Source organism: Bos grunniens, chromosome 16, assembly GCF_055505025.1.
Source record: "Bos grunniens cultivar Pamir isolate PY7600 chromosome 16, Bosgru_T2T1.0, whole genome shotgun sequence".
Taxonomy (NCBI): Eukaryota; Metazoa; Chordata; class Mammalia; order Artiodactyla; family Bovidae; genus Bos; species Bos grunniens.
Window position 1 is genome coordinate 16,750,653 of NC_141180.1, and position 25,773 is coordinate 16,776,425.

Here is a 25,773-nt window from a genome sequence, read left to right on the forward strand (position 1 = left end):
GCAATGCTTCCTAAGGCCCACTTGACTTCACATTCTAGGATGTCTGGCTCTAGGTGAGTGACCACACCATCATGGTTATTTAGGTCATTAAGACCTTTTTTTTGTATAGTTCTTAAGTGTATTCTTGCCACCTCTTCTTAATCTCTTCTGCTTCTATTAGGTCCTTACCATCTCTTTTATCGTGCCCATCCTTGCATGAAATACTCCCTTGATGTCTCCAGTTTTCTTGAAGAGATCTCTAGACTTCCCCATTTTATTGTCTTCCTCTGTTTCTTTGCATTGTTCACTTAAGAAGGCTTTCTTATCGCTCCTTGCTGTTCTCTGGAACTCTGCATTTAGTTGGGTATATCTTTCCCTTTCTCCCTTGCCTTTTGATTCTCTTCTTTTCTCAGCTATTTGTAAAGCCTCCTTAAATAACCACTTTGCCGTCTTGCATTTCTTTTTCTTGGGGATGGTTTTAGTCACCGCCTCCTGTACAAGGTTATGAACCTCTGTCCATAGTTCTTTAGACACTCTATCAGATCTAATTCCTTGAATCTATTTGTCACCTCCACTGTATAATCATCAGGGATTTGACTTAGGTCATACCTGAATGGCCTGATGGTTTTCCCTACTTTCTTCAATTTAAGTCTGAATTGGTAATAGGGAGCTCATGATCTGAGCCACAGTCAGCTCCCCAGTCTTGTTTTTGCTGATTGTATACAGCTTCTCCATCTTTAGCTGCAAAGAATACAATCAGTTTGATTTTAGTATTGACAATCTGGTGATGTCCACGTGTAGACATCACATCGTCTCTTGTGTTGTTGGAAGAGAGTGTTTATTATGACCAGTGTGTTCTCTTGGCAAAGCTCTGTTAGCATCTGCCCTGCTTCATTCTGTACTTCAAGGCCAAACTTGCCTGTTATCCCAGGTATCTCTTGACTTCCTACTTTTGCATTCCAGTCCCCTGTGATGAAAAGGACATCTTTTTTTGGTGTTAGTTCTAGAAGGTCCTGTAAATCTTCACAGAACCAGTCAACTTCAGCATCAGTGGTCAGGGCATAGACTTGGATTACTGTGATGCTGAATGGTTTGCCTTGGAAACGAACTGAGATCATTCTGCAACTTTTGAAATTGCACTCGAGTACTACATCTCAGACTCTTTTGTTGACTATGAGGGCTACTCCATTTCTTCTAAGGGATTCTTGCATGGACCATTTTAGATACAATGGTCATCTGAATTAAATTCACCCATTTCCATCCATTTTAGTTCACTGATTCCTAAAATATCAGTGTTCACCCTTGCCATTTCCTGCTTGACCACATCCAATTTACCTTGATTCACGGACCTAACATTCCAGGTTCCTATGCAGTATTGTTCTTTACAGTATTGGGCTTTACTTTCACCACCAGACACATCCACAACTGAGCATTATTTCCACTTTGGCCCAGCCACTTATTTCTTTCTGGAGCTATTTCTCTGCTCCTCCCCAGTAGCATACTGGACATCTTCCAACATGGGGGGCTCATCTTCTGGTGTCATATCTTTTTGCCTTTTCATACTGTTCATGGGGTTCTCAAGGCAAGAATACTGGAGATATTCACCATTCCCTCCTTCAGTGGACCATGTTTTGTCAGAATTCTCCACTGTGACCCATCTTGGGTGTCCTTGCACAGCTTGGCTCATAACTTCATTGAGTTATGCAAGCCCCTTTGCCATGACAAGGCAGTGATCCATGACATCTCTTTTATATGTTTAGGTTTCCTTTGTTTGTTTCATAAGGACATTTCTTGGGAAAAATCCATTGAGAAAGTGGCATATTATAATAGAGCACTGAATTCAGATTCAGTGGACATGGGTGGCATTTTCAGTTCCACCTATGTGACTTTTAAAGAATAACACATTTTTCAAAAATGGTAAATATAAGAACCTAACTCTGAAGTATTATTACTACTACATGGAAATTTTTTAACATAACAATTTTTCAAGAGAGAAATAGTAATCCCCACTCCTGTCCTCAGGAGACTAGGAGGAGCCTGGGTTTGTGACAGAACCACCCAGAAGATACTTCAGGATTCTACTTGTGAAGGTGAGGGCTGGCTAGCATGCACACCTGACTCTTCACTTGATTATAGCAAGCTGGACAGTTGGTTAATGCTGCATGGTCACAGTTGAGGCCGTCAAATCCTGGCTTGCAAACACAGCTGCCATCACTTCTACACTCCATGGGCTCCGAGCCCATTGGGTTGCAGTTGCAAGCTAGAGACAAAAGACAAACAGGAAGCTTTCATGTCAAACTAATTCTGGAACCTGGAGGTATAGCAAAGATAAAAGGAAGATCCAGTTACCCAAGCAAAGAACCCTTCTTTGCCCTTGTTGATTCATATTGTGTTGGATTAGTTTCTTGGCTATGTCTCCAAGCACATTCCCAACACAGAGAGGTCTTGGGAATCATCTGGCAGGTCTGTTTGGTGTGTGTGTGTGGATGAAGAGACACTTCAACAGCCCATCCTTTCTAGTGACACTGATTTACTTCCCCCCATTAAATTGTAAGTCTCTTGGATATTCCACAGATACTCTGGGTTTGCTCACAGGAAGAGTAACATTTCTTCTGGGCCTACAATATGCCAGATGTAGACACCTCCCTGCATATTACAGATGAGAAATATGGGCTCAGAGAGGTTGAGTAATCTGTCCTAGGACATGCAGCAAGAAGATGGCAAGAATGAGAACTTTGGAAGAGCCAGTACTGTTGTCCTTCTGCTCTGCTGCCTTTGACGTAGGGAATGCAGTAAAGTAGTACCTTTATTCAATCAAACTGATTCAGTAGCACTGGGTCACATTCTGTTCTAGGAGCTGAGGATATACCAGTGGGTGAGACACTGCTCACATGGAGTGATTCTCTGGGTACTCCAACTTCAGTGATCACAAAACTCTTGGAATAACATCTGAGCATATGTTATTATTTGCTTCCATATTTCTGTGTCTTCCTTATTAGCATATGAGCTCTTTGCCGAGCTGCGCTGACTTATTCATTATTATAACATCAGTATATAGCTCCACACTGCACACATGGTGAGAGCTTGGTAAAAGATAGTTCAGTGAAAAAATTATATTGTCTAAATGCAGTGAGATCTCTGTTAATAGCACTTTATAGATATGGGCTTCCCTGGTGGCTCAGACAGTAAAGAATCTGCCTGCAATGCAGGAGACCTGGGTTCAATTCCTGGGTTGGGAAGATCCCCAGAGAAAAGACAGCAACCCATCCAGTATTCTTGCCTGGAGAATCCCATGGACAGAGGAGGCTGGTGGGCTACAGTATATGGAGTCGCAAAGAATTGAACATGACTAAGCAATTAACAATTTCACTTTTCTTTTCAGATGGAATTATATAGTTTACAGTGTGCTTTCTCATATGCTATTTTATCTTTGCAACTACTTTGAGTAAAATATTAATCGTCCATATGAGGAAACTGAGACTCAGAGAAATTAATTGGCAAGATCAGAATAATACAAGAGGTACGTTAAAAAACTGGACTTAAGCTCATACTGCTGATGTCATGTGAATGCTTCCTATCATATGACACCACAGCTAACCCACAAGCTGGGGTCAGGGCAGGTGGAATTTGTGCCCCTGGGGAGAAGCCCTAAGTTGCACAGAGGTCCTCAAGCATTTCCAGGGCTGGGCACTCTGGTCTGAATGAGGGGCTCTGGGCACCCTGCAGACCTCCTGGGGAATCCAGTCTGGGTCCCCAGAGCCACTCTGGACCTTAAAACAAGCAAGTTCCTGAGTTCTGGGCACCAGGCTGGTCTGGGACCTTGGTGACTGGGCGGTGAGTCTAAGTGGCAGGCCAGCTCCCTTGAACTGAATTTGCCTCTAGAACAGAACACGTACAAAGGCTTGAAAGAAGGGCTGAGCAAGAGGCCCGGTCTGCACATTCGTGCTTTGATCTGATCTGAAGCAGCCCCCAGGAATGCTCCACGAGAGCTACTGCTTTGAAGCCCGACCTCCTTAGGAGACGTGTGGACTGTCACCTTTCTATACATCAATCACACTGACTTCCTGAGAGGGTCTCTCCAACTACTTTACAGCCCATTCCCCTCCCACTTCAGTGTGTCCAGGCTTCATCTCGAGTCATTTATTACCTCCCTCTTACGGGTCTGGCGGCCACTTGCCTGCCTACCAGCCTGGGGACTAGCATAGGAGGCAGCCCCATTTTATCTCCTCTTCCACTTTGGAATGTAAACCTGGCCCTTTTCACTTCTCCCACTCAGCCTTAACCCTTTCGACATCCTCTGGCTCTGACTGCCAGAGCCCTGCTGCAGGGGAAATTGGTCTTAAGACTTCTGATCAGTGAAAGGTCCAGGCAGGTCAGAGAAGCCAAAGTAGCATCACAATATTACCCGTGGTCAGCCTTGCCCATTTGTATGTTCTCACACGTGTACATGCACACACGCACACACGCACACACACACACAGAACCTGGCCAGTCTGCCTAGGGGTGCAGTCCTACCTCGACACTTGTCCGCTGGGTTGGGAGCCAAGGGGTCCCCATAGTAGCCGGCTTTGCACTGGTCGCAGTGGGCACCGGTCGTGTTGTGAAGGCACTTCAGACACCTGCCTGTCAGGCGGTCGCAGTTCCCGGGGGCACTGGGGTCCACATTGTCGCTGCACTGACAAGGCTGACAAGGCCTCACTGGACCATGTTCCCCAAAGGGGTCCCCAAAGTAGCCGTCGGCACAGAGCTCGCAGCGGGCACCTGGAAGGAACCAAGTCAAGCCGCCCACGGGATCATCGATTAGAAGCAAAACCAGAGGCAGAGGCTGAAATTATGCTACTCCCCAGAAGAGCTTCCCTAACCTGGGACCCCACAAAAGCAGGCTCAGGAGCAGGAACCCACAGCAAGAGGCTGACTCTTCCACTCCCGGTGGTCACAGATTCTAGAACACAAGCACCACCAGGGGCCTTCCTGCCAGTTAACAAGCTGGCTAGGGAAAATTCAGATGGAGCACCAAACCACCAAGGCTGCGGCTCAAGACAAGCTCTTCTTTGAGACCAACCAGCAGAGAGGTGTGACACGTATAACGTTACTAAGTTTCCTTCTTTAGCTTGGTTCAATTTTTTTTGTTTGTTTTTGATGAGGACCTTTTTTTAAATCGATATTGAATTTGTTATAATATTATTTATCTTTGGGTTTTTTGGCCATGCGGCATGTGGGATCTTAGACCCCCAACTAGAGATCAAACCTGCACCCACCCCTCAACCCCTCATCCCATCCCCAACCCCCATCTTCACCCCACTGGAATGTGAAATCTTAACAACTGGGCCACTAGGGAAGTCCCTCCTTGGGGTTCATTTTTTTAAAACTTAGTTAAATTCCATATTTCATCTGAAAACTTTGCCTCCTAATTACAAACCTCTTAAAACAGCTTTAGATGTCTCCTCCCACAGCTCTACACCCTGCCCTTCTTCAATCCACTTCAGCTCTTGGGCATCGATCTCTCCTTATCTTTAAAATGAGCCCATTGAGAATAACCCTGAGTCATGAGCAGTCCCTGGAGATCCCTTGGATTGGACAGATGCATGGCAGGAGGACAGGGTGGGCAGCTGGCCTCACCAGTGATGCCGTGGGGACAGTTATTGCACACCACCTCCTCTGTCTCGGGCATCACGGAGCAGCTGAACCCATTGCGACAGGGACAGGGCTTGCAGCTGCCTGGGTCATGCGGGTCGTTGTAGAAACCGATGGGGCAGTCCTCACACTCAATGTCAGGGTTCTCATCCCCTGAGTAACAATCTCCTGGGAGGCAGAGGGAGAACGGAGGGGCAGAGAAATGAGCAGGTAAAACTATCCACTTTCTTTAATACAGAGGACGACGCGTGGGAGGCAGGGGTTAGTAATTCAAAGCCTCCCTGTCTGCAGCTTTCCCCAGAGTGCCTGAGCGCTGGCCCTCCCCTCTGCCCTCCTGCCAACTCTAAACATGGCCACGACCCTGAATCTCACCCTCCCTCTCCCAGGCTAAGCAGACACGCACTCCTTTTACCACCATCCATAAGTTAACACCACTCCCCTCTTCCCCACGGCCTGACTACACCACTTGTCGGCATATTCATTCCGGTCCTGACACTGCCTTTGATCTCCCCAAACAATTCTTGCAATGTGACACCAGCTCCCCGACCCAGCACTGAACCGTGACAGCCATTTCCTGTAACCTAGCACCTTTCTCACAATCTTGTGGCATTTCCATCGTGAAAAGGATGGAATGTAATAAAGCGCCGTGTCCATCTTCCCTGGAGTCCAGCCCTGCTCTCCTTAATCCTTTCCCATCTCTGAAATGAGCTCAGGCACGGCCTTTCCTGCACAGCTCTCTCTTCCACGGGAGACCCCGGTCACCTGGCTGCACCCCGAACCGCCTGGTTCCGGTGTCTTTTCACTCACCTGTGTCTGGATCACAGGCCCCTCCCCCTTGGCAGTTACAAGGAATACAGGTGCCGAAAGGTCCCAGTCTGGCTGAATCTCTTTTGTAGCCAGAAGCACATTCGTGGCAGAACTGTCCCTTGTACCCAACAGGACATACACATTGTTCAACCCAGGGTGCTGGGGTTCCCGAGACGGGGCGGGCTGAGATCAAGGTCACGTTGTCGAGGTACCCAGTGCCTGCAAGAGAGAAGACAGGAGGGAGACAAGTGGTTAGGTCCAGGGATCTAAAGTCAGGCCTCACACTGGATTTGTTTCTTAACTCCTTAATAAAAAGAAATACACATTTTAAGGCAAGACAAGGAAAATTTAGACATAAAACTTTCTCTCTGCCCTTTGGCTTCCTTCCTCCCTTCTTCTTACATTGTGCATCTGCATTATGTGTTAAGCAGAGCTCCCATGTGGCAGAAATACCTGCTCAACAACAAAGATCAACTTTTCTCCTTCTGGCTCCAGCCATGTAACTCCTTAGACATAACATTCCTTTGTCAATCCTGGAAAGGGGTCACAGAGACCTCCTGCTTACTTGCCTTGTATGTGCAGACATCACTGTTGAACTTTATGTCAATGCCAATATATCATTTCCCTTAAAGACAGCGATTGGTGCAGAACTGACTAGTCAGACAACCTGGAGAAACTGGGTCACGCATAATGCAAGTTCTTACTTTAAATACTTGCTTATGACCTTATTAATGTTACTAGTTATATTATATGCTGCCTATTTTACAAGATTAAAGTTCCCTGCAAATGTAGGCATGCATGCTCAGTCACTCAGTTGTGTCCGACTCTTTGCAACCCCATGGACTGTAGCCTGCCAGGTTCCTCTGACCATGGGATTCTCCAGGCAAGAGTACTGGAGGGGGTTGCCATTTCCTCCTTCAGGGGGTCTTTCCGACCCAGGGACTGAACCCATGTCTCTTACATCTCCTGCACTGACAGGCAGATTCTTTACCACTGAGCCACCTGGGAAACCCACCAAATGTGTGCCTGAGCCTCAGATAAAATTAATGATAATTAGGTGACTAGAAACAATTTGATCAAATACATAGTTTTACAAGATCAGTGATTGTAATAATGTACAGTATGGGAAGAAGCAACAAAAGGGAACTGTTCTGAGGACTGTAACAGACTAGTGAGACAGGTGGTCCAGAGGCTTTCGGTTACTGTTAACAGAAACTGGCCCAGTAACAGCACTTTCTGTGGCCTGTCAAAAAAGTCCTCACTTGACTTGGGAATGTGCATTTCTAGCGCTGTGGGACAAAGTGGTCACAAAATACCTCCCAAACCATGACTGAAATTAAGACAGAAGGGAAAGGACTGTAAAATAAAGAACACTGCCCACTATCCTGTTCTACAAGAATCAGGTCTTTAGCCACTGTGGTCGCTGACCTACAGCACATCCTGAAAGGAATTCAAGACAAAGATCAGAATGAAGTACCTTGTGCTCTCATAAACCTGACAAAACCGGCCCTTAGACAGTCAGATATTTTCAGGAAAAATTCTATTGATCCAGTTTATTGGATCTTCTCATACTTAGAGAAGCACTAAAACCATTAATTAAGATATCTGTCCCCTGGGAATAGCAGTACCCTTCTACCAAGACATGTGCTTAACTGCACACACTCCTTCCAAGGTCACATACATACTGGCTTCCCCTTTACCACTTTGGAACAGTTCTCAGAACTTTCCGAGAGACAGCCTCCAGGCTCTACTTCTTATATTGGCTTGAATAAGACTTTCCATTTCTTTCTTAGATTGACTTTTTTTTTTAACTTTTTATCTTTTATTCGAGTATAGAGTGACTACTGATTAATTTTTTCAGTGATAGCCCAGATGACATTCACTCACTCTGGCGTGCATAATGGTGTAGCACTTCATCATCGCTGAGTGCACTGGTTCTGGTGTCAGAAAAATCAGGATTTGAATTCTGGCTTGATCCTCACTAGCTCTGTGAATTGGACAAGTCACACAATACCTCTGACTGTGTTTCCTCAGCTACAGAAGAGAAATGACAGAGGTATCCACCTCCCATGTTGTCATGAAATTAAATAAGACAATGCATGTATCGTAGTGCGCTTGGCACATAGTAAAGATTCAATAAATTGTGCGTAAACATCTTTTCCACTTCCTGCTTTATTCACTGTATCAGTCACATGGAAATGGTGCATGTTAGCCATGCATCCTTTTTACATGGATGCTAAAAAAGCTTAAGCAGTCTCATTTAAATAATTCCAACCGCGATAAGGAGAACGCAACGTAGTACGTAGTATGTAGAAAGTTCAATAATGGGAATTTACAAAATACACGGTGATGTCCAAACATGGTAGTACCGAGTATAATCCCAAAGGGAAACTACTCAAGAAATAAAGAGAACAGTGTTGTAGATGCCACTTCTGAGCTAAGGGAACGTGCCCTTTTGCTATAGGTTACCTTCTTCAAGTAATCGGCTTCAATCTAAATTCAGAGACTCTTTAGCAAGGCAGCATCATTTATTCTTCATTGATGTGACCTCTTTCCACGAACTACTCCTTCTTAACTCTTTATTGACCGGGGGATTTTTGCAGAAACTAATGGTTGTGGTTGGTGATTTGTTATATTGAAATACTCTGGTCAATAACGTTTGGGTAACAAAAGATGTATTAATACATCTCTGGTCAGTAATGTGTTAACAACGTCTTGTAGAATGTAAAAATGTAGACCCAATCAGAGATTCTACATCAAAACCATTCATAGTTTGTCTACTTGTTTGGAGACTGTCACCAAGTTAGAGAGCTGAAGTAAGTTAAACGAAAGCCTAACAAGGGAGGAATTCCTTTCTTTTAGTCACTTACTGTATTCTCCGTAGGTAGCTCGGATCCTCAGGGCTGTGAGGTTCCGCAGTAACCTCCGATACTCAAAGTAACTCAGCTTGGGTCTCCAATTACTGCTTGGATGTTCATTTAATCTGCATGATTTAAAACCAAAAGGTGAAAAATCCAACTCTTATCAAATCTTATAATGTGTATACCTGATTCAGTTATGCCCGAGAGTGCAGGAACAACTAGGCCCCTTCACAGCCCTGCTTAGAGGGGGATAAAGGACAGGGAGCCATATCCCTGTAGGCACAAGCCTGGAGCTTTCCCACTCCGTGGGCAACGCAAGCCCCACAGGATGTGATGGAGTGTAGGAAGCTGAACTCCAGGGGTTACGGCATCCAGTGTGGGTCCAAGTCCTCAGAGACCACTTTCTATTCTTGGTCACACAAAACCTAAGAGCAGGAACATCTCTGAGTCCAGAAGCTCTGATTTTTAAGAGCTGTCATTCATGTTTGGTTTTGTTGTTTAAATGATTTGTTATCTGAGCATGTTTCACCTCCTCTTCTCACAAGCCAGTGTCCACCTTTCACACTGTCCACATCTAATACTTCTTAGTTTTGGCATCGTGTTGCCTCGGTGTATCACATCACCAGCCCCTGTACCATTTTTTTATTTTAATGTTTTTTGGTTTTTACTGGAATAGCTCTTCCAGGAACAACCCTAACCCTTTTGCCTCATCCACTGATTCATGAAATAAGTATTTACTGTGCACTTGTTTTGAGCTAGAAGCTGTATTAGGACAGAGAATACAAAGACAAGTAGAGTGAGGTGATCAATGTCTACCCAAGGTGGTGGGTAAACGTGTAATTATGATACAATGCAGAGAGTGCTATAACAGATGTGTGAACAGCACGCCGCAGAAATTCACGATGGACTGTAACTTTACCTGGGGTTCTGAGAAGGCAAATACAAAGGGAAAACCTGTAAGCTGAATCTCAAAGAGTAGTTCACCAAGCTGAGACTGTGGGAATGGGTGTTCCAGCATGGAGAGCTAAGTGTGTGCATCAGAATAAGCTGCAGGTGGTTACTGAAGAACACAGTGTGTGTTGTGGGTCTTCTATACATTATTGCCTTTAGTTCTACCCTGGGGTAGGCCCCCAACAACCTTCATCTGAACCACTGTGAATGTGATCCGATGGTTCAGTTAAAGACTCTACCCAAACCGTCCTCCACACAGGATTTGCACCCAGCCTCCACATCTGATCATGTCGCTCCTCTACTTCTAATCTCTCAACAGATTTCCATCATCTTGCAGGCATGGGCCAGATCTCAGCACCTGGACATGACGTCCAAGAACCACCATGCTGGGTCTTTTCCCAGCCCTTTAACTTTATCTGCCCATCTGCCCTGTACTAGTTGTGTTCCAGCCATAACTACTGCTCACCAGTGCCCTATATTATACCTGTGCATTCCCACATATACTCACATGTGCAGGTTGTCCTGATTTGTCCCTGGCAAAGCCTGGTGCTTATTTCTGTTCTCAGTCTACACAGTTCTCCTAGTGAAGTTTTTCCTGACTTCTTCAGACAGAACTAAGCCACTCCTTCCTTTCCTCCCAAGTCCCCATGACCATGCACCACCACTGAAGTGACTTTATACTGTATTATGTTTGCACAAATAATAACATGCTCTACAAGACAAGAGCTCTTAGAAGACAAAGACCATGTTTCTTCATCTTGAATTCTTAGCCTCTGATACACTATTAAGCATGTGATAGGCACATCCCCTCCCCTGAACTCTCTGTACCCACCATTCAAAATTCCCGTACTAGAGAGAAATATTTGCAAGTGATGTACTTGATAAGGGATTATTATCCAAAATATACAAATAAGTTACACAACTCAACATCAAAAAAATAAACAGCCCAATTAAAATATGGGCAGAGGACCTAAATAAACAGTTTTCCAAAGAAGGAATACAGATGGGCAACAGGCACATGAAAAGATGCTCAACATCACTAATCATCAAAGAAATGTAAACCAAAACCACGATGAGATATCATCCCACACCTGTCAGAATAGCTACTATCAAAAAGACAACAAATAACAAGTGTTGGCAAGGATGTGGAGAAAAGGGAATGTTCGTGCACTGTTGGTGGGAATGTAAATTGGTTCAGGTGCTATGGAAACCAGTGTGGAGGTTCCTCAAAAAGATTAAAAATAGAACTACTATACGATCCAGCAAGTCCACTTCTGGGTATTCTTCTGAAAGAAACAAGAACACCAATTCAAAGAGAAATACACCTATATGTTCACTACAACATTATTCACAATAGCCAGGATATGGAAAATGTCCATCAATAGCAGATACAGAAGATGTGGAGTGTGTGAGTGTGTGTGTGATGGAATATTACTCAGCCATAAAAAGAATGAATTCTTGCCATTTGCAGCCACATGGATGGACCTAGAGGGTGTTATGCTAAGTGAAAGAATTTAGACAGAGAAAGACAAATGTCATATGATTTCATTTACATGTAAAATCTAAAAGACAAACATAATGAAACAAAAACAGAGTCATAAGAAGGGAGGGTGTGGGGGGTGAGTGAACGGTGAGAGAGATTAAAAGGTAAAAACTTCCAGTTATAAAATAAATGAACCACAAGGATGAAATGTACAGCCTGGGAAACACAGTCAAGAATCTACTAGCACTGTATAGGGCCAGGTGGTAACTAGAATTGTCGTGATCATTTTGTAATGTATAGAAACATTGAATCACTATGTTATGGACCTGGAACTAACATAGTGTTGTAGGTCAATCATACTTCAAAAAATCTCCCATTTCACAGGATAACATGTAACTTCCTTAGACACACACAGGACCATCCATGACCTCACCTCCGCCTCTTCTCTGACCTCACTTCTCACTGTATTCCTCTCCCCTGTTCCATGTTCCACTCATGCCTAATCACTTAGAATTTCCTAAATGTACAAAACTTCCTCAAACATACTTTTTCTGCCATGGTAACCTTCACTCCTTTTCTTTCCTTAGAAAGCTACTCTTCATTGTCACATCTTCTCAGTAAGCTTTCCTAGATCATCACTCCAATGCAAGTTACTGATGCCTCCTGCATGTATTCAAAACACTGGTGTCCACTTTGTCTCTTACAAGCTGCACTGCAATGATCAGTTTATTTTTCTCCCCCATTAGCCTGTCAGGGACTTGTGGGCAGCAGTCATGACCTGTCTCAGCACATAACACCATATTTGGTCCATAAAGGTGCTCAGAAACGCTTGTTGAATAAATGAATGATCACTGAATGAATAAACAAAGGAATCAGACTTCAAACACCGTTTGCTCTATTTGACTTACTTGCAGTCTCTCTCTTTACCTGAATGTGTAAGTCTTGGTGATCCCACAAGGCAGTGTCTTGTCACGCGGCATCAAGGGAGCTGTGATCTGTAGACCAGCACCTTCCAGAATCACGTCATGGGCAGATGGGTGTCTGCCTCCCCTGTCCACACGGTAGTCAAAAGACAGGCTCTGCCCATAGCTCACCTGTTGATTCCCAAGAAATTTGGCTGTGAAACAGATCAAAAAGACTAGGATCAGCTGGGGGACTAGAGAAGAAAAGGAGTGAGCAGGTTTGCATGGATGTTGGCAATTTCTCTTGGAGTTCTGTATTATTCACCCATCACTCCCCACAAACTACTCTTTGAGAAGAGCCAGTTCATGGCACTGGACATGGCCATACTGCTATTGACTATGAAGAAGGGTTAGTTAATGAAATGCTAAAAGGGCCTCATTATAAGACAATTCCATCTATTACATGATTCACAGCATGGCCCTTATCAGTTCAGTTCAGTCGCTCAGTCATGTCTGACTCTTTGCAACCACATGGACTGCAGCACATCAGGCTTCCCTGTCCATCACCAACTCCTGGAGCTTGCTCAAACTCATGTCCATTGAGTCAATGATGCCATCCAACCATCTCATCCTCTGTCATCCCCTTCTCCTCCCACCTTAAGTCTTCTCTAGCATCAGGGTCTTTTCAAATGAGTCAGCTCTTCCCATCAGGTGGCCAAAGTATTGGAGTTTCAGCTTCAGCATGAGTCCTTCCAATGAATATTCAGGACTGATTTCCTTTAGGGTGGACTGGTTGGATCTCCTTGCAGTCCAAGGGACTCTCAAGAGTCCTCTCCAACACCACAGTTCTAAAGCATCAGTTCTTCGGCACTCAGCTTTCTTTATGGTTCAACTCTCACATCCATACATGACTACTGGAAAAACCATAGCTTTGACTAGATGGACCTTTGTTGGCCCTTATGACAGACCGATATGTAGAGATTCCCAGGTCTATCAGCAATAGTACCATCTGGTACATAGTGCTTTCTAGTTTATAGAATACTTGCACAAACATCATCACATTTGATGGCAATAATTCTTGGAGTTAGTCATTATTCTTCCCACTTAATAGCTGAGGGAATTAAAGTTTGGAAAAGTTAAGAGGCCACCTTGCCCAGGAATCACATATCAGCTAAGAATATGAACTAGAAATTCTAGCCAGAAGGACTTCCTTGGTGGTCCAGTGGCTAAGACTTTGCCTTCCAATACACGGGGTGTGGGTTCAATCCCTGATCAAGGAACTAAGATCCCACATAATCTCATGGTCTGCTGCTGCTAAGTCACTTTAGTCGTGTCCGACTCTGTGTGACCCCACAGACGGCAGGCAGCCCACCAGGCTCCACCGTCCCTGGGATTCTCCAGGCAAGAACACTGGAGTGGGTTGCCATTTCCTTCTCCAAGGCATGAAAGTGAAAAGTGAAAGTGAAGTCACTCAGCCGTGTCCGACTCTTAGTGACCCCATGGACTGCAGCCTACCAGGCTCCTCTGCCCATGGAATTTTCCAGGCAAGAGTACTGGAGTGGGGTGCCATTGAAAGCTAAAACATAACAGAGAAGGAATATTGTACTAAATTCAATAAAGACTTAAAAATGAGCCGCATGAAAAAAAAAGAAATCTAAAAAAAGTTTTAACCAGAGCTTTTCCATCCAACTTTTCTGATTTTTATATTTTTAAAATTTACAATTGGTTTAAAGCTTTGAGAAATGCTTTGTCTTCACCTTTCCATCTGCTTCCTGATAGACCCACAGATTTGACCCGAATCCTTATTTCTTGTCTTGGTGGGAAACTTAGAAATTTGCCATTTGACTGAAGCAGGAACCTGCACTGGGATCTGACCACCTGGACACCCAGTTCTACCCTATTGGGCCATGACTTTGTCAATAGGACTGAAGCCCCAATTGTCTTCTGGAGATGCTACTGCCCTGGACACTAAGTGATAAGATTTTCATGTTTTCTAACCGCATTCTTCTATCCTGACTTCCTAGTCTTCTAAATTGACATCTACAGGAAAAACACCACACGTACCAGGAGCCACAAAATAGACAGGGTCTGATCGTCGTGCAGAGCTAAACACATCTTGATGGCGCTGTGACCACTGGAGCTTTGCAGGAAACCCATTTCTCTGGACAGCCTTCCAGCCATCAACATCTGGAACATAAGTAAAACCACTCTTCATTAGAACAAACCTTATCATCTGTTGAGTTAAACAAGGCAAGACTTGATTGCTACTCACTAGCAATGAGTGAGTAACAAGTGGGTTTTCTTTATATTTCCACATTCATGCACCATCCTCAGAATTCCCTATGCACCTCTCTACTTGGTTTTCACCTTCACCTACTCCTGTTTACACCTGCTTTAACTTCTTGTCTTTGAATCTGACTCTCGGAATAAGAGAACATGTTTTCATCTGCCTGTAATTTGCATTTTTATTTCATTTACATAAACACGGTCTGGCCTTAGTGAGGTTAGAGGGTCCAGTATGTCCAGAGAGAAACTCAGAGTTGAGATCATATTAATCTCCCATATTTTTAGAGTGCTTTGTAGCTTGGTAATTAATTTCACATAAATTAACTCGTTTGGCATACATGAAAGAAATAATATTAGTGAATGTGAATTCCATTCCAAGACTTGTGTTAAGCCCCTCAATCCAATGATTCTTTTGTGGTTTTAAAGTACATTAATAGGAAATGCAGGGAGTTGAAAATCTGTTCTCTTTTTAGTTGTTTTTATAAGTCATTCATAAGCTGGTCTGAGTATAACTTTTCCAAGACACGAGGCTCTTTCTTATTGCCTGACAAAATAATGTACATTTAAAGCTAGAAGAGAGTCATCCTGTTAAAGATGACTCAAGGACCCCATCCTGCGGACAGAAGTCTACAAGCACAAAGCCCTATATAGCAGTAAATAAAAGCAAAACACCCAGAAAACAGAACGCTTTACCTTGATGGAAGGTAGATGTGATTTTATGGACACTGTAGTCTCCAGAGCTTTGGCAGCTGGCTGAATGCCCGTAGCAAAAACACTGGGTGCAGCCCTCAGGGTTTCTCCCATCCAGGTGATAGTAACCTGGTCGGCACCTGCAGGGGCGTTTTGGAAATTAGGACAATATTATAGGCTATTTCTCATCCCCACAGAGAATACGGTGACTGATCATTTCTACTTTCTCTCCCACCCAGCCCATTAATTCCCAAAGGTGAGAAATACTCAGTTGCACATACCACTCTCACTCCCAAACCTCCGGATGGACAATCACAGGCCCCCATTAAGAAAGCAAGAAGAATATTCACTTTCTCTTGCTCTAGCAGAGCAGCAACACATTGGGCATGATGGTCTGGAAACGGTGATTTTTCCCATCCTTGGTAAGGAATTCAGTGGGCAAGATGAGGAGGGGTCAGGTAGGGCTGTGTAGAGTTGGCCCAGTCCTAGAGCAAGTGTTTAAAGGGGGTAATAGGGTGGGAAGTGGGGGCCAGCAAAAGACAGGCAAATGCCCCTGGATTGGGAAAATCCCCTGGAGAAGAGAAAGGCTACCCAAACTAGTATTCTGGCCTGGAGAATTCCATGCACTGTATAGTCCATGGGGTCACAAAGAGTTGGACATGACTGAGCAACTTTCATTTTCATTTCACTTCCATTGTGCAAAATCAGAAAGGCAGGCTAGCTGTGAACTGTAGATGCTACATAAAACAGCAGTAAATATCTTTTTTTTCCTCTATAGATCAAGGGTTTAAATACTCATTATAGTTTCTGTGGAGGAAAACTGCAGATTAAAAGAGATTAAAAAACAAGGAAAGAAGGAAGGGGGGAGGGAGAAGTGAAGGAAGAAGTGAGTCAGAGAAAGGGTGAAGAAAGAATGATGAAAGCAGAAAGGGAAGGGAGGGGTGTGCGTAAGGATATACTTGGGAGATAAATTATGAAGAATGGAGGTCACTTCTAGGAAGGAGGGAGGATATTGTGGGGCTGGTACATTTTTAGCAAAGGCCAATTTCATAAAAAAAAGCAAGAGAGTTGCAGAAAAACATCTACTTCTGTTTTATTGACTATGCCAAAGCCTGACTGTGTGGATCACAACAAACTCTGGAAAACTCTTAAAGAGATGGGAATACCAGACCACCTGACCTGCCTCTTGAGAAATCTGTATGCAGGTCAGGAAGCAACAGTTAGAACTGGACATGGAACAACAGACTGTTTCCAAGGAGTACGTCAAGGCTGTATATTGTCACCCTGCTTATTTAACTTACATGCAGAGTACATCATGAGAAATGCTGGGCTGGAAGAAGCACAAGCTGGAATCAAGATTGCAGGGAGAAATATCAATAACCTCAGATATGCAGATGACACCACCCTTATGGCAGAAAGCAAAGAACTAAAGAGCCTCTAAAGAGGAGAGTGAAAAAGTTGACTTAAAGCTCAACATTCAGAAAACTAAGATCATGGCATCTGGTCCCATCACTTCATGGGAAATGGATGGGGAAATAGTGGAAACAGTGGCTGACTTTATTTTTGGGGGCTTCAATCACTGCAGATGGTGATTGCAGCCATGAAATTAAAAGATGCTTTGTTCCTTGGAAGGAAAGTTATGACCAACCTAGACAGCATATTGAAAAGCAGAGACATTACCTTGTCAACAAAGGTCCGTCTAGTCAAGGCTATGGTTTTTCCAGTAGTCAGTCATGTATGAATGTGAGAGTTGGACTATAAAGAAAGCTGAACACAGAAGAATTGATGCTTTTGAACTATGGTGTTGGAGAAGACTCTTGAGAGTCCCTTGGACTCAAGGAGATCCAACCAGTTCATCCTAAAGGAGATCAGTCCTGGGTGTTCATTGGAAGGACTGATGTTGAAGCTGAAACTCCAATACTTTGGCCACCTGATGCAAAGGGCTGACTCATTTGAAAAGACCCTAATGCTGGGAAAGATTGAGGGCAGGAGGAAAAGGGGATGACAGAGGATGAGATGGTTGGATGGCATCACTGACTCAATGGACATGGGTTTGGGTAGATTCTGGGAGTTGATGATGGACAGGGAGGCCTGGCATGCTGCAGTTCATGGGGTCACAAAGAGTTGGGCACAACCGAGCGACTGAACTGGAACTGGATGCGAAGAACTGACTCATTGGAAAAGACCCTGATGTTGGGAAAGATTGAAAGCAGGAGGAGAAGGGGACAGCAGAGGATAAGGTGGTTGGATGGCATCACTGACTCAATGGACATGAGTTTGAGTAAACTCCAGGAGTTGGTGATGGACAGGGAGGCCGGGCACGCTGCAGTCCATGGGGTCGCAAAGAGTAGCACACTGCTGAGTGGCTGAACTGAACTGAATTTCATATAATTAGTGCGGCTGACAACATTTGTTTTATTAGACTTTCTATTTCTCTGTTCTATTTTGAAATTTAAAAGGTTTTCAGAAAAGGACTCCTCTTGTATCACTTAAGCTATGTTTTACCACCCCCACTCCAGTAGCAAAGAACTGGCTGAAAACACAAGCCAGGAATGTACCTGGCATTGCCTCTGCCCAGGTATAAGTGATTGGCTGCATGCCAAAGAACTGCTTTCTTTCTTTGAAGGAAATATGGGGGAAGGTTTTACCTCTGGGGCCCACCTCACAGCCCTCTGCTTACAATAGTCTCAGGGGAGCGAAGAGTTTTAAGTCCAGGATCAGTTTGTATTTAAGGAATTTCCTGCAGCAGCAACTGGGGGCGGATCGGCCTCACTGTACCACCTGCCCCAGCGTGGCTCTGACATCCTCCCCCAGTTTGTGTGTGTGCACATAATCACCATCCCATCGCTGGGCAGGTCCTCGTCTGCACACAATGGTTATTTATGGCCATATGCTGCAGTATTTCCACTGACTAAGATTTTCCCAACATGTTTACTTAGGCCAGGCCTTCCCTGGGACTGAGTTGAGTCATGAGGCTTCATCCCTGCATACCTTGTACAGAGCACCTGGGACTGAGAGCCAGCTGGCCAGGGACTCCCCAGGGCCCTGTCACAGCATACACAGAGAAGGCACCCAGAGCAAAAGCGTGGAGTCTAGTGAGATTTGGGGCCTTGCTTGTATTTTTAAAAAATTATTTATTTATTTAGTTGACTGCACCGAGTCTTAGCTGTGGCATGTGGGATATTCATCTTCATTTTGGCAATGTAAACTCTTAGCTATGTGACATGTAGGATCTAGTTTCCTGACCAGGGACTGAACCTGGGCCCTTTGAATTAGGGAGCATGGAGTCTTAGCCACTGGACTACCAGGGAAATCCTTTGCTTGTATTTTTTTTTTTAAAGCCTAGTTTTTGCAGGACTTCCCAGTGGTTAAGACTCTGTACTTCCAACACAGGAGGCTCGAGTTCCATCCCTGGCGAAGGAACTAAAATCACACATGCTGTGCAGTATGGCCAAAAAGATAAATTAAAAAAACTAATAATAATAAGGTCTAGTTTTTAAGGCCAGGGAGCAGGAAGAAGGTCATCAACATTGGTTAAGTGTCCCTTTTCCATGAACCGAACTCATGCTGGTTGTCAGGGGACCTCCTGCTGTGTCCAGAGGGCCACAGTTCACACAGACCTATCACAGCGCTCTCCCGTGACAGCTGGCTTGCAGACACAGCGGCCCGTGTCACAGGGCCCCGCGATGCCGGCTGGATCACAGTCACACTTGGAGTCTCTGGAAAGAAGAAAAAGAAAATTAGAGCTGTGTTTCCAAATGCTCTGAACTACACACATGAAGATCAGGCGCTCATAAACAAATGTCACCAACTTGAGTCAATCTTTCATCTTCAATGAGGCCTCTCTTAGCTATTCTTGTCCATGCTAATCTCTCTCAGACCCTTTAAGAATTCATCTGTCCATGCTACTAATGCTACTCAAAGTGTGGTCCGTGGCTGGCAGCCAGTCCAAGAACTGTTTACTACCCACTGCTAGAGAGAGGAGGGGTTCGCCTCAGAATGTAAACCAAACTCATCATGAAACTGTTTAGTTTGGTTGACTGTTTGCGTCAGTTGACTTAAAATTTTTTTTATCATTTGTTTCTCTATTGTTTAATCCAGGGGTGTCTGCTTTCATCACGGTTGATTCCACCTATTTGCTTCTTGTTCATTTAGTTCTTCCTTCTGGTAGCACTTCTATTTCACAAATAATTCATACCCTGCAATTCATTATTTAAAGTATACGACTCATTGGGTTTTAATTGATCCTCAGAGTTATGCAAACAGCACCACAACCAACTTTGGAACATTTTTATCACTCTACAGAGAAAGCCTGTTGTCCTTTAGGGATCACCCTCATTGCCTTCCCCCAAATCTTCGGCAACCACCAACCAACTTTTTGGCTCTGGAGATTTGCCTGTTCTGAATGCTCCCTATAAATGGAATTGGACAACGTGTGGCCTTCTGTGTTTTGATTCTTTCACTTAGTATGTCTTCAGGATGCATCCATGTTGTATCATGTATCAGTAGTTCATTCTTTGCATGGCTGAATAAAATCCCATCACGTGAATATACTACGTTCTGTTCATCCACTCATCAGAATGCACATTTAGGTTTCTACTTTTTAACTATTATGAATAATGCTAATTATTCATAGTAGATAATTTGTGTACATTAATCTGAAAATTTGCATACGAGTTTTTGTGCAGATACATATGTTTTCATATCTCTCGAATGTATATCTAGGAGTGAAATTGCTATCAGTTTCACTGATATTTTTTTCTGGTTGCAAGACTTTCCTTGATGAAAAAAATCAGTATTTTCATTATTTAATTTTGGCACAATCTCCTTGTCTTGTGCAGACTAGCGCTTTAACTGATGACTGGTCTCTGACTAACCAAAGTCCTGGTCTCTATGACCGAGCTTGCCCCATAAGCATATGTATTTATCTCATGCATCTAACACCAAGTTTGTTCTCTTCCCTACTGACCTGCTCCTCCTGACTGCCCCATGACCCCATCAGAGCCTGCCCAAACCTGCCTCTGACTCCTCCTCCTTCACATTTCTCATCTAATCAGTGCCAAGTCCTATTGGGCTTCCTGAAGATTTCTTTTCCAATCTCCACCTTTCAGTTGCCATGGTCTCTTCCCTATCCCGGCCCCTCTGAGAAACACATATTTAGCATCTACTGGTTGCTAAGCACTGGGGATAGTAAAAAATACGAAACAGTCCTGCTCTCTAGGAGTCGCAAGGCAGGGCAGATACATGAACAGCAATGGCAAGAAAGTGCAACTGCAGCTGTAGCCGAGCTGGAACATGCTCACGGGCCTCTCCCCGCAGCAGTGAACACGACCAAGCCAAGACCAGACTTCCATTCTAGGGGGAGAGACAGACAGATACATACATAAAGTAAGAGACTGTAAAACAACAGAGTCAGCGCGGAGTGGTGGGGACTGGTCCGGAAGGCCCCTGAGAGGGGACGGACAAGGTGGGGATGGAACTTATGAAGCTCTGTGTGGCTCTGTGGGAGGGAAGAGGACTCCAGGCCAAGGCCAAGGTCACATCACTTGGCTCCTTTGAAGAAGGAAAGGAAGCCTGGGAGGGGGTGAGAAATGGAGCAGAAGCCTCAGGTGGCAAATGGAGAGGGCAGGAGGGTCTTGGAGGCCCTAGCTGCCTAGATCGGAAGTTTCGATCTCATTCTAGGTGGGAAAGGAGCTAATGGAGGTTTGGAGCAGAGCCATGATGTCATCTACTTCATAGTTTACAAGGATTACCAAGGGAGACAGGGCCTAGAAGGGGTCAGGGAAGGCTGGGAGGGGAAGAGAACCGGGGATGGTGGTAAGAAGGATGGCACAGGCAAGGCTGGCGGGTGGGTCTCGCATGGACAAGGGGCTGGAATCATGGGTGATGAGGAAGCAGTTTCTCTGTGGGCAGTCTTCTAGCCTGTGGCTTCACTGCCAAGCTGCTCCTCCCCAAAGCCAGCCCAGCACCTTGTTGGCTCTGCACCGCTGCGGGCTGGCCATGTGACTTATAAGGTGCGCTTCACCTTTTTCCAGAAAAGTAAGTTGAGGAGGACTAGAGAATGCTTCAAGCTAAAGGAGATTCGAATTATGCAGGAAGTTCTTCTACTCTAAATTCACTTATCTGAAACAAGTTCCAGGTTAAAACATAAAGGACTCTTAACTTCCGCCCTAGTTTGTCTATAGGAGGGGTAGTTGTCAGGGTGATGAGCATGGCCTCCACAGACAACATTCTGAGCCTGAGTATGAAGTCCACCCGCAACACCGGGCACCTTATTTATCCTCTCAGGGTTTAAGTTTCTTATCTTTAACACAAGTATAACACTAATCCAAAGTTTTTAGGGTTATTGTGAGGGTTAAATGAGATAATGCACACATAGTCCCCAAAAGACTTCCCTGGTGGCCCAGTGGCTAAGACTCTAAGCTCCCAATGCAGGAGGCCTGGGTTTGATCCCTGGTCAAGGAAGTAAGGTCTCATATGCCACAACTGAGACTCGGTGCAGCCAAAAAATAAACATTTTTCTTAAAATAGTGTTTCCATAACTCAGTTACTTAGTAACAGTTACTCAGTAGATGTAAGTGGTCCCTAATGTTGACACGATCGCCACTAGTCACAGTGGAACCAGCGGTGGTGGCACAGGCACTTACAGGAGCTTCCGGTCTTGGGTGCACCCAGCATCGGTGAGGGTGTGGAAGCCTGGCAAACAGCGGTCACACCTGTCCCCTGTCACACCTGGCTTACAGCTGCACCGCCCAGTGTTGTCACATCGAGGGCTAAGAGAACCTATAACCACAAAGGAGGGGAAAGGAAAGAAGAAAAGGAACTATTTCATTCATATGACATTAGAGGGCAACCGTCACCGTATGGGAGCTCAATAAATACTAAGTAATGAGTGTTCATTGGAAGCACTGATGCTGAAGCTGAAACTCCAATACTTCGGCCACCCGATGCGAAGAGCTGACTCATTTGAAAAGACCCTGATGCTGGGAAAGATTGAGGGCAGGAGGAGAAGGGGACAGCAGAGGATGAGATGGTTGGATGGCATCACTGACTCGATGGACATGAGTTTGGGTGGACTCCGGGAGTTGGTGATGGACAGGGAGGTCTGGCACACTGCAGTCCATGGGGTCACAAAGAGTTGGACATGACTGAACAACTGAACTGAACTGAACTGAATCACCACGACCTGCTGCCTTGGGCAATTCTTTCACATCATTGGGATATGCATCCACCACTAGGGAAAATTCTGACAGCCAAGGATGGCTTCTTTGGGGAAAGAAATAGAAATGACTCCGGAAAGCATTATTATTTATATATCTGCTCTGGTTTCAACATTAAGTCATTTGTCAAATCCTTGAGATCTTAAGAAGGAACATTTGTGAAACAGCACATGAGCCTCCACAAAGACAGGATGCAAAAGTGAGCCACCTTCTCCCTTATCTCTGGCAGGCAAACAACATCTTTCAAGGGTCAGTGCTCACATGGTATGATTGCAAGAGTAGAAAAAAGCCTCTTAACCAAAAATATCTCTACCTACCTGGAGCAGTAGAAATTCTCACCTTTGGAGCATCACCTCTTGTGAGGAGTGAAGACTCTGTGCATCTTACCTGGTTTGGGGCTCTAGAGTACTTTCCTATGATTAATTGTTTATAGATATGCTCTATAAAATGACCTCGCAGATTGTTGCTGAAAGGTGAGAGATGCTCAGGATAACAAAGTGTGCCATCCTGGAATCCAGCCACCTTTAGCACCTCCCCTTCAACCACCCCCAGTTCAAGCTTCCTCCTTCTCTCACCTGGCCCCTACCTCCATCCTGACTCCCTACACTCCATTCTCTCTATAGAAGCCAAAGTGCTCCTTTCCAACGGAGTTTGAATCATCTGACTGGTCTGTTTAGGTCTTCTGATGGGTCTAGGTCTTCTGATGGGTCTAGGTCTTCTGATAGGTCCCTGCTATTAGCGGAATAAAGTGCAAACTCTGTACCATGACCTACAAGCCTTGGCCTCTATTGCCTCATCTTCTGCTCCTTCACTGAGGTCCAGCATCCTAGCTCCCCTCCCTGTTCCTGGAATATGCTGATTGTTTCCCTCCTCGGGGCATTTGCACCTGCTGCTTCTTCAGCCTGGAATGTTCTATCCTGAGAACGCACCCTAGTTGGCCCATTCTCAGCACTTCCGTCTTGATTAACTTCTCTAGAGAAACCTTCTCTAACTCTTATGTCTATAACATTCAGCCCACTGCTCCCTCAGTCCTTACCCCTGCTTACTGATAACTCCCTCAGCTTGTGTTCCCTGCTGAATTCCCAGTGCCCGAAGCAGAGTCCTAGATGTCTGTTGCATTAATTAGCCCTCAGGAAGGAGGATGTGGTTATTGTGAAAGGAGGAGGAAGCCAAAAGATGAGGTAGAATGTGGTTCACCCACTTGATAATTTCCCTAAGGCTGGCAGTATTATAAATAATACTATATCTGAACTGTGATAACAGGCTATTCATAATCTATAAAGCCAACAGAACACTAACCAGTTGTTCCTTCTTTCTCCTAATCTCTTACTTGACTGTGAACTTTTAATTCACTTATAGATACAAATCAAATCAATGAAGGTGTTTGGCTCTGTGTCTATAGCCGCAGGTGGAACATGAAATAAACTAGTTACATTCACAGTTAGAGTCTGTAAGAGTCTCCGTGTCAACCTTGCAAGGCTTGAAAGGACCCTCAGTGATAAGAACAGAAACTGCCTTTTATGCTCTGTGTGAGACACTGAATTGGGCATTACATATATACATTAGTTCACCGTATTTGTTGGTGAATTAAGAGCTGATAAGATATCAAGTCCATTTGTGGATAATTGGGAGCACTCAGAGGATCAGACAGCTCACACCGGGAGCAGACAGAGAGAAGAGGGGAAGGCACCTTGGGTGGAGATTGAATATCACTGATTAAGCAAAGGGAAAGGGTGATAGGAATGGGAAGAAGTCTCCGAATAGTGGAAGCCAAGGGAGGAGAATTCCAAGGAGGGTTAAGGGAGGAAGAAGATGGAATAGTTTCCAATATCTAAGACAAGAGAGCACTTAAGATGAGAGTGAGAAGAGGCCACTGGGGTTGGCGTTTAGAGACACACAGCAGACGGAGCTCAGAAGGTAAATTCCTGTTTAAATTTATACAATTTAATTATTTGAACATAAATGAGTACATCTGGGACCCAGAAACATGTTTTTTTTGCCTCCATTCAAATTACTGGAAATTATGTTTTTAATTTAAGAAAACTCTCCCCCAGGTCTCCCGCATTGTAGACACACACTTTACCGTCTGAGCTACCAGGGAAGTCCAATTTAAGAAAACTCTCCCTACAATAGTTTTTCAGAAGCAACTCTTACTGGTCCATGGTCTGTAGCCTGCCAGGCTCCCTTGTCCATAGGATTTCCCAGGTAAGAATACTGGAGAGGATTGCCATTTCCTTCTCCAGGGGATCTTCCCAAGTCAGGGATCGAACTTGAGTCTCCTGCACTGGCAGGTGAATCCTTTACCACTGAGCTACCTGGGAAGCCCAAACTAAAGTAAATGAAGCACCTAACTCAATGTCTCCCAAACTAAAATAAATGAAGCACCTAACTCAATGTCTCCCAAACTAAAGTAAGTGAAGCACCTAACTCAATGTCTCCCAAACTAAAATAAATGAAGCACCTAACTCAATGTCTCCCAAACTAAAGTAAATGAAGCAACTAACTCAATGTCTCCCAAACTAAAGTAAATGAAGCACCTAACTCAATGTCTCCCAAACTAAAATAAATGAAGCACCTAACTCAATGTCTCACACATAGTAAGTGCTCACAAAAGCAGTTTATGCCTGAATCTTCTAGGTCTCCTTCAAGCCTTGCAAAGTTGACATGGAAACACGTACAGGCTCTTACTATCAACAGGATTGATTTATTTCATGTTCCCAAACTTCCAAAATAATAGCACTGGGTTTTCAAAGTATCTCATTAAAATAAAAACACCTGTCCCAATTCCTATATCACGAGCTACTCTTAGGAATTGTGAACAAATGGGCCTAAAGGATAGATGAAGAAGAGCTTCTTGTTTCAAATGTGTCCCCAAAAAGCACTTCAGGACTTAGGTAGTACTGTCTATATGCATTAGAGGACTCAGGAACATATTCTAAAATGACTGAGAGAGCTTGCTT

General features: G+C 44.4%; 1 protein-coding gene across 1 annotated transcript in view; it reads right to left on the reverse strand.

Moving 5' to 3' along the window:
- Positions 1 to 25,773, reverse strand: part of LAMC2 (laminin subunit gamma 2) — a 67,750-nt gene that overhangs the window by 16,329 nt on the left and 25,648 nt on the right. The window contains exons 4-13 of the mRNA XM_086343461.1: positions 22,241 to 22,376; positions 19,214 to 19,312; positions 15,597 to 15,733; positions 14,682 to 14,804; positions 12,643 to 12,832; positions 9,291 to 9,403; positions 6,421 to 6,639; positions 5,599 to 5,781; positions 4,495 to 4,740; positions 2,094 to 2,239 (exon numbers count right to left, since the gene is read on the reverse strand). Of these exons, the coding sequence (XP_086199587.1) occupies positions 2,094 to 2,239; positions 4,495 to 4,740; positions 5,599 to 5,781; positions 6,421 to 6,639; positions 9,291 to 9,403; positions 12,643 to 12,832; positions 14,682 to 14,804; positions 15,597 to 15,733; positions 19,214 to 19,312; positions 22,241 to 22,376 (1,592 nt within the window). The remainder of the gene's footprint in view (positions 1 to 2,093; positions 2,240 to 4,494; positions 4,741 to 5,598; positions 5,782 to 6,420; positions 6,640 to 9,290; positions 9,404 to 12,642; positions 12,833 to 14,681; positions 14,805 to 15,596; positions 15,734 to 19,213; positions 19,313 to 22,240; positions 22,377 to 25,773) is intronic.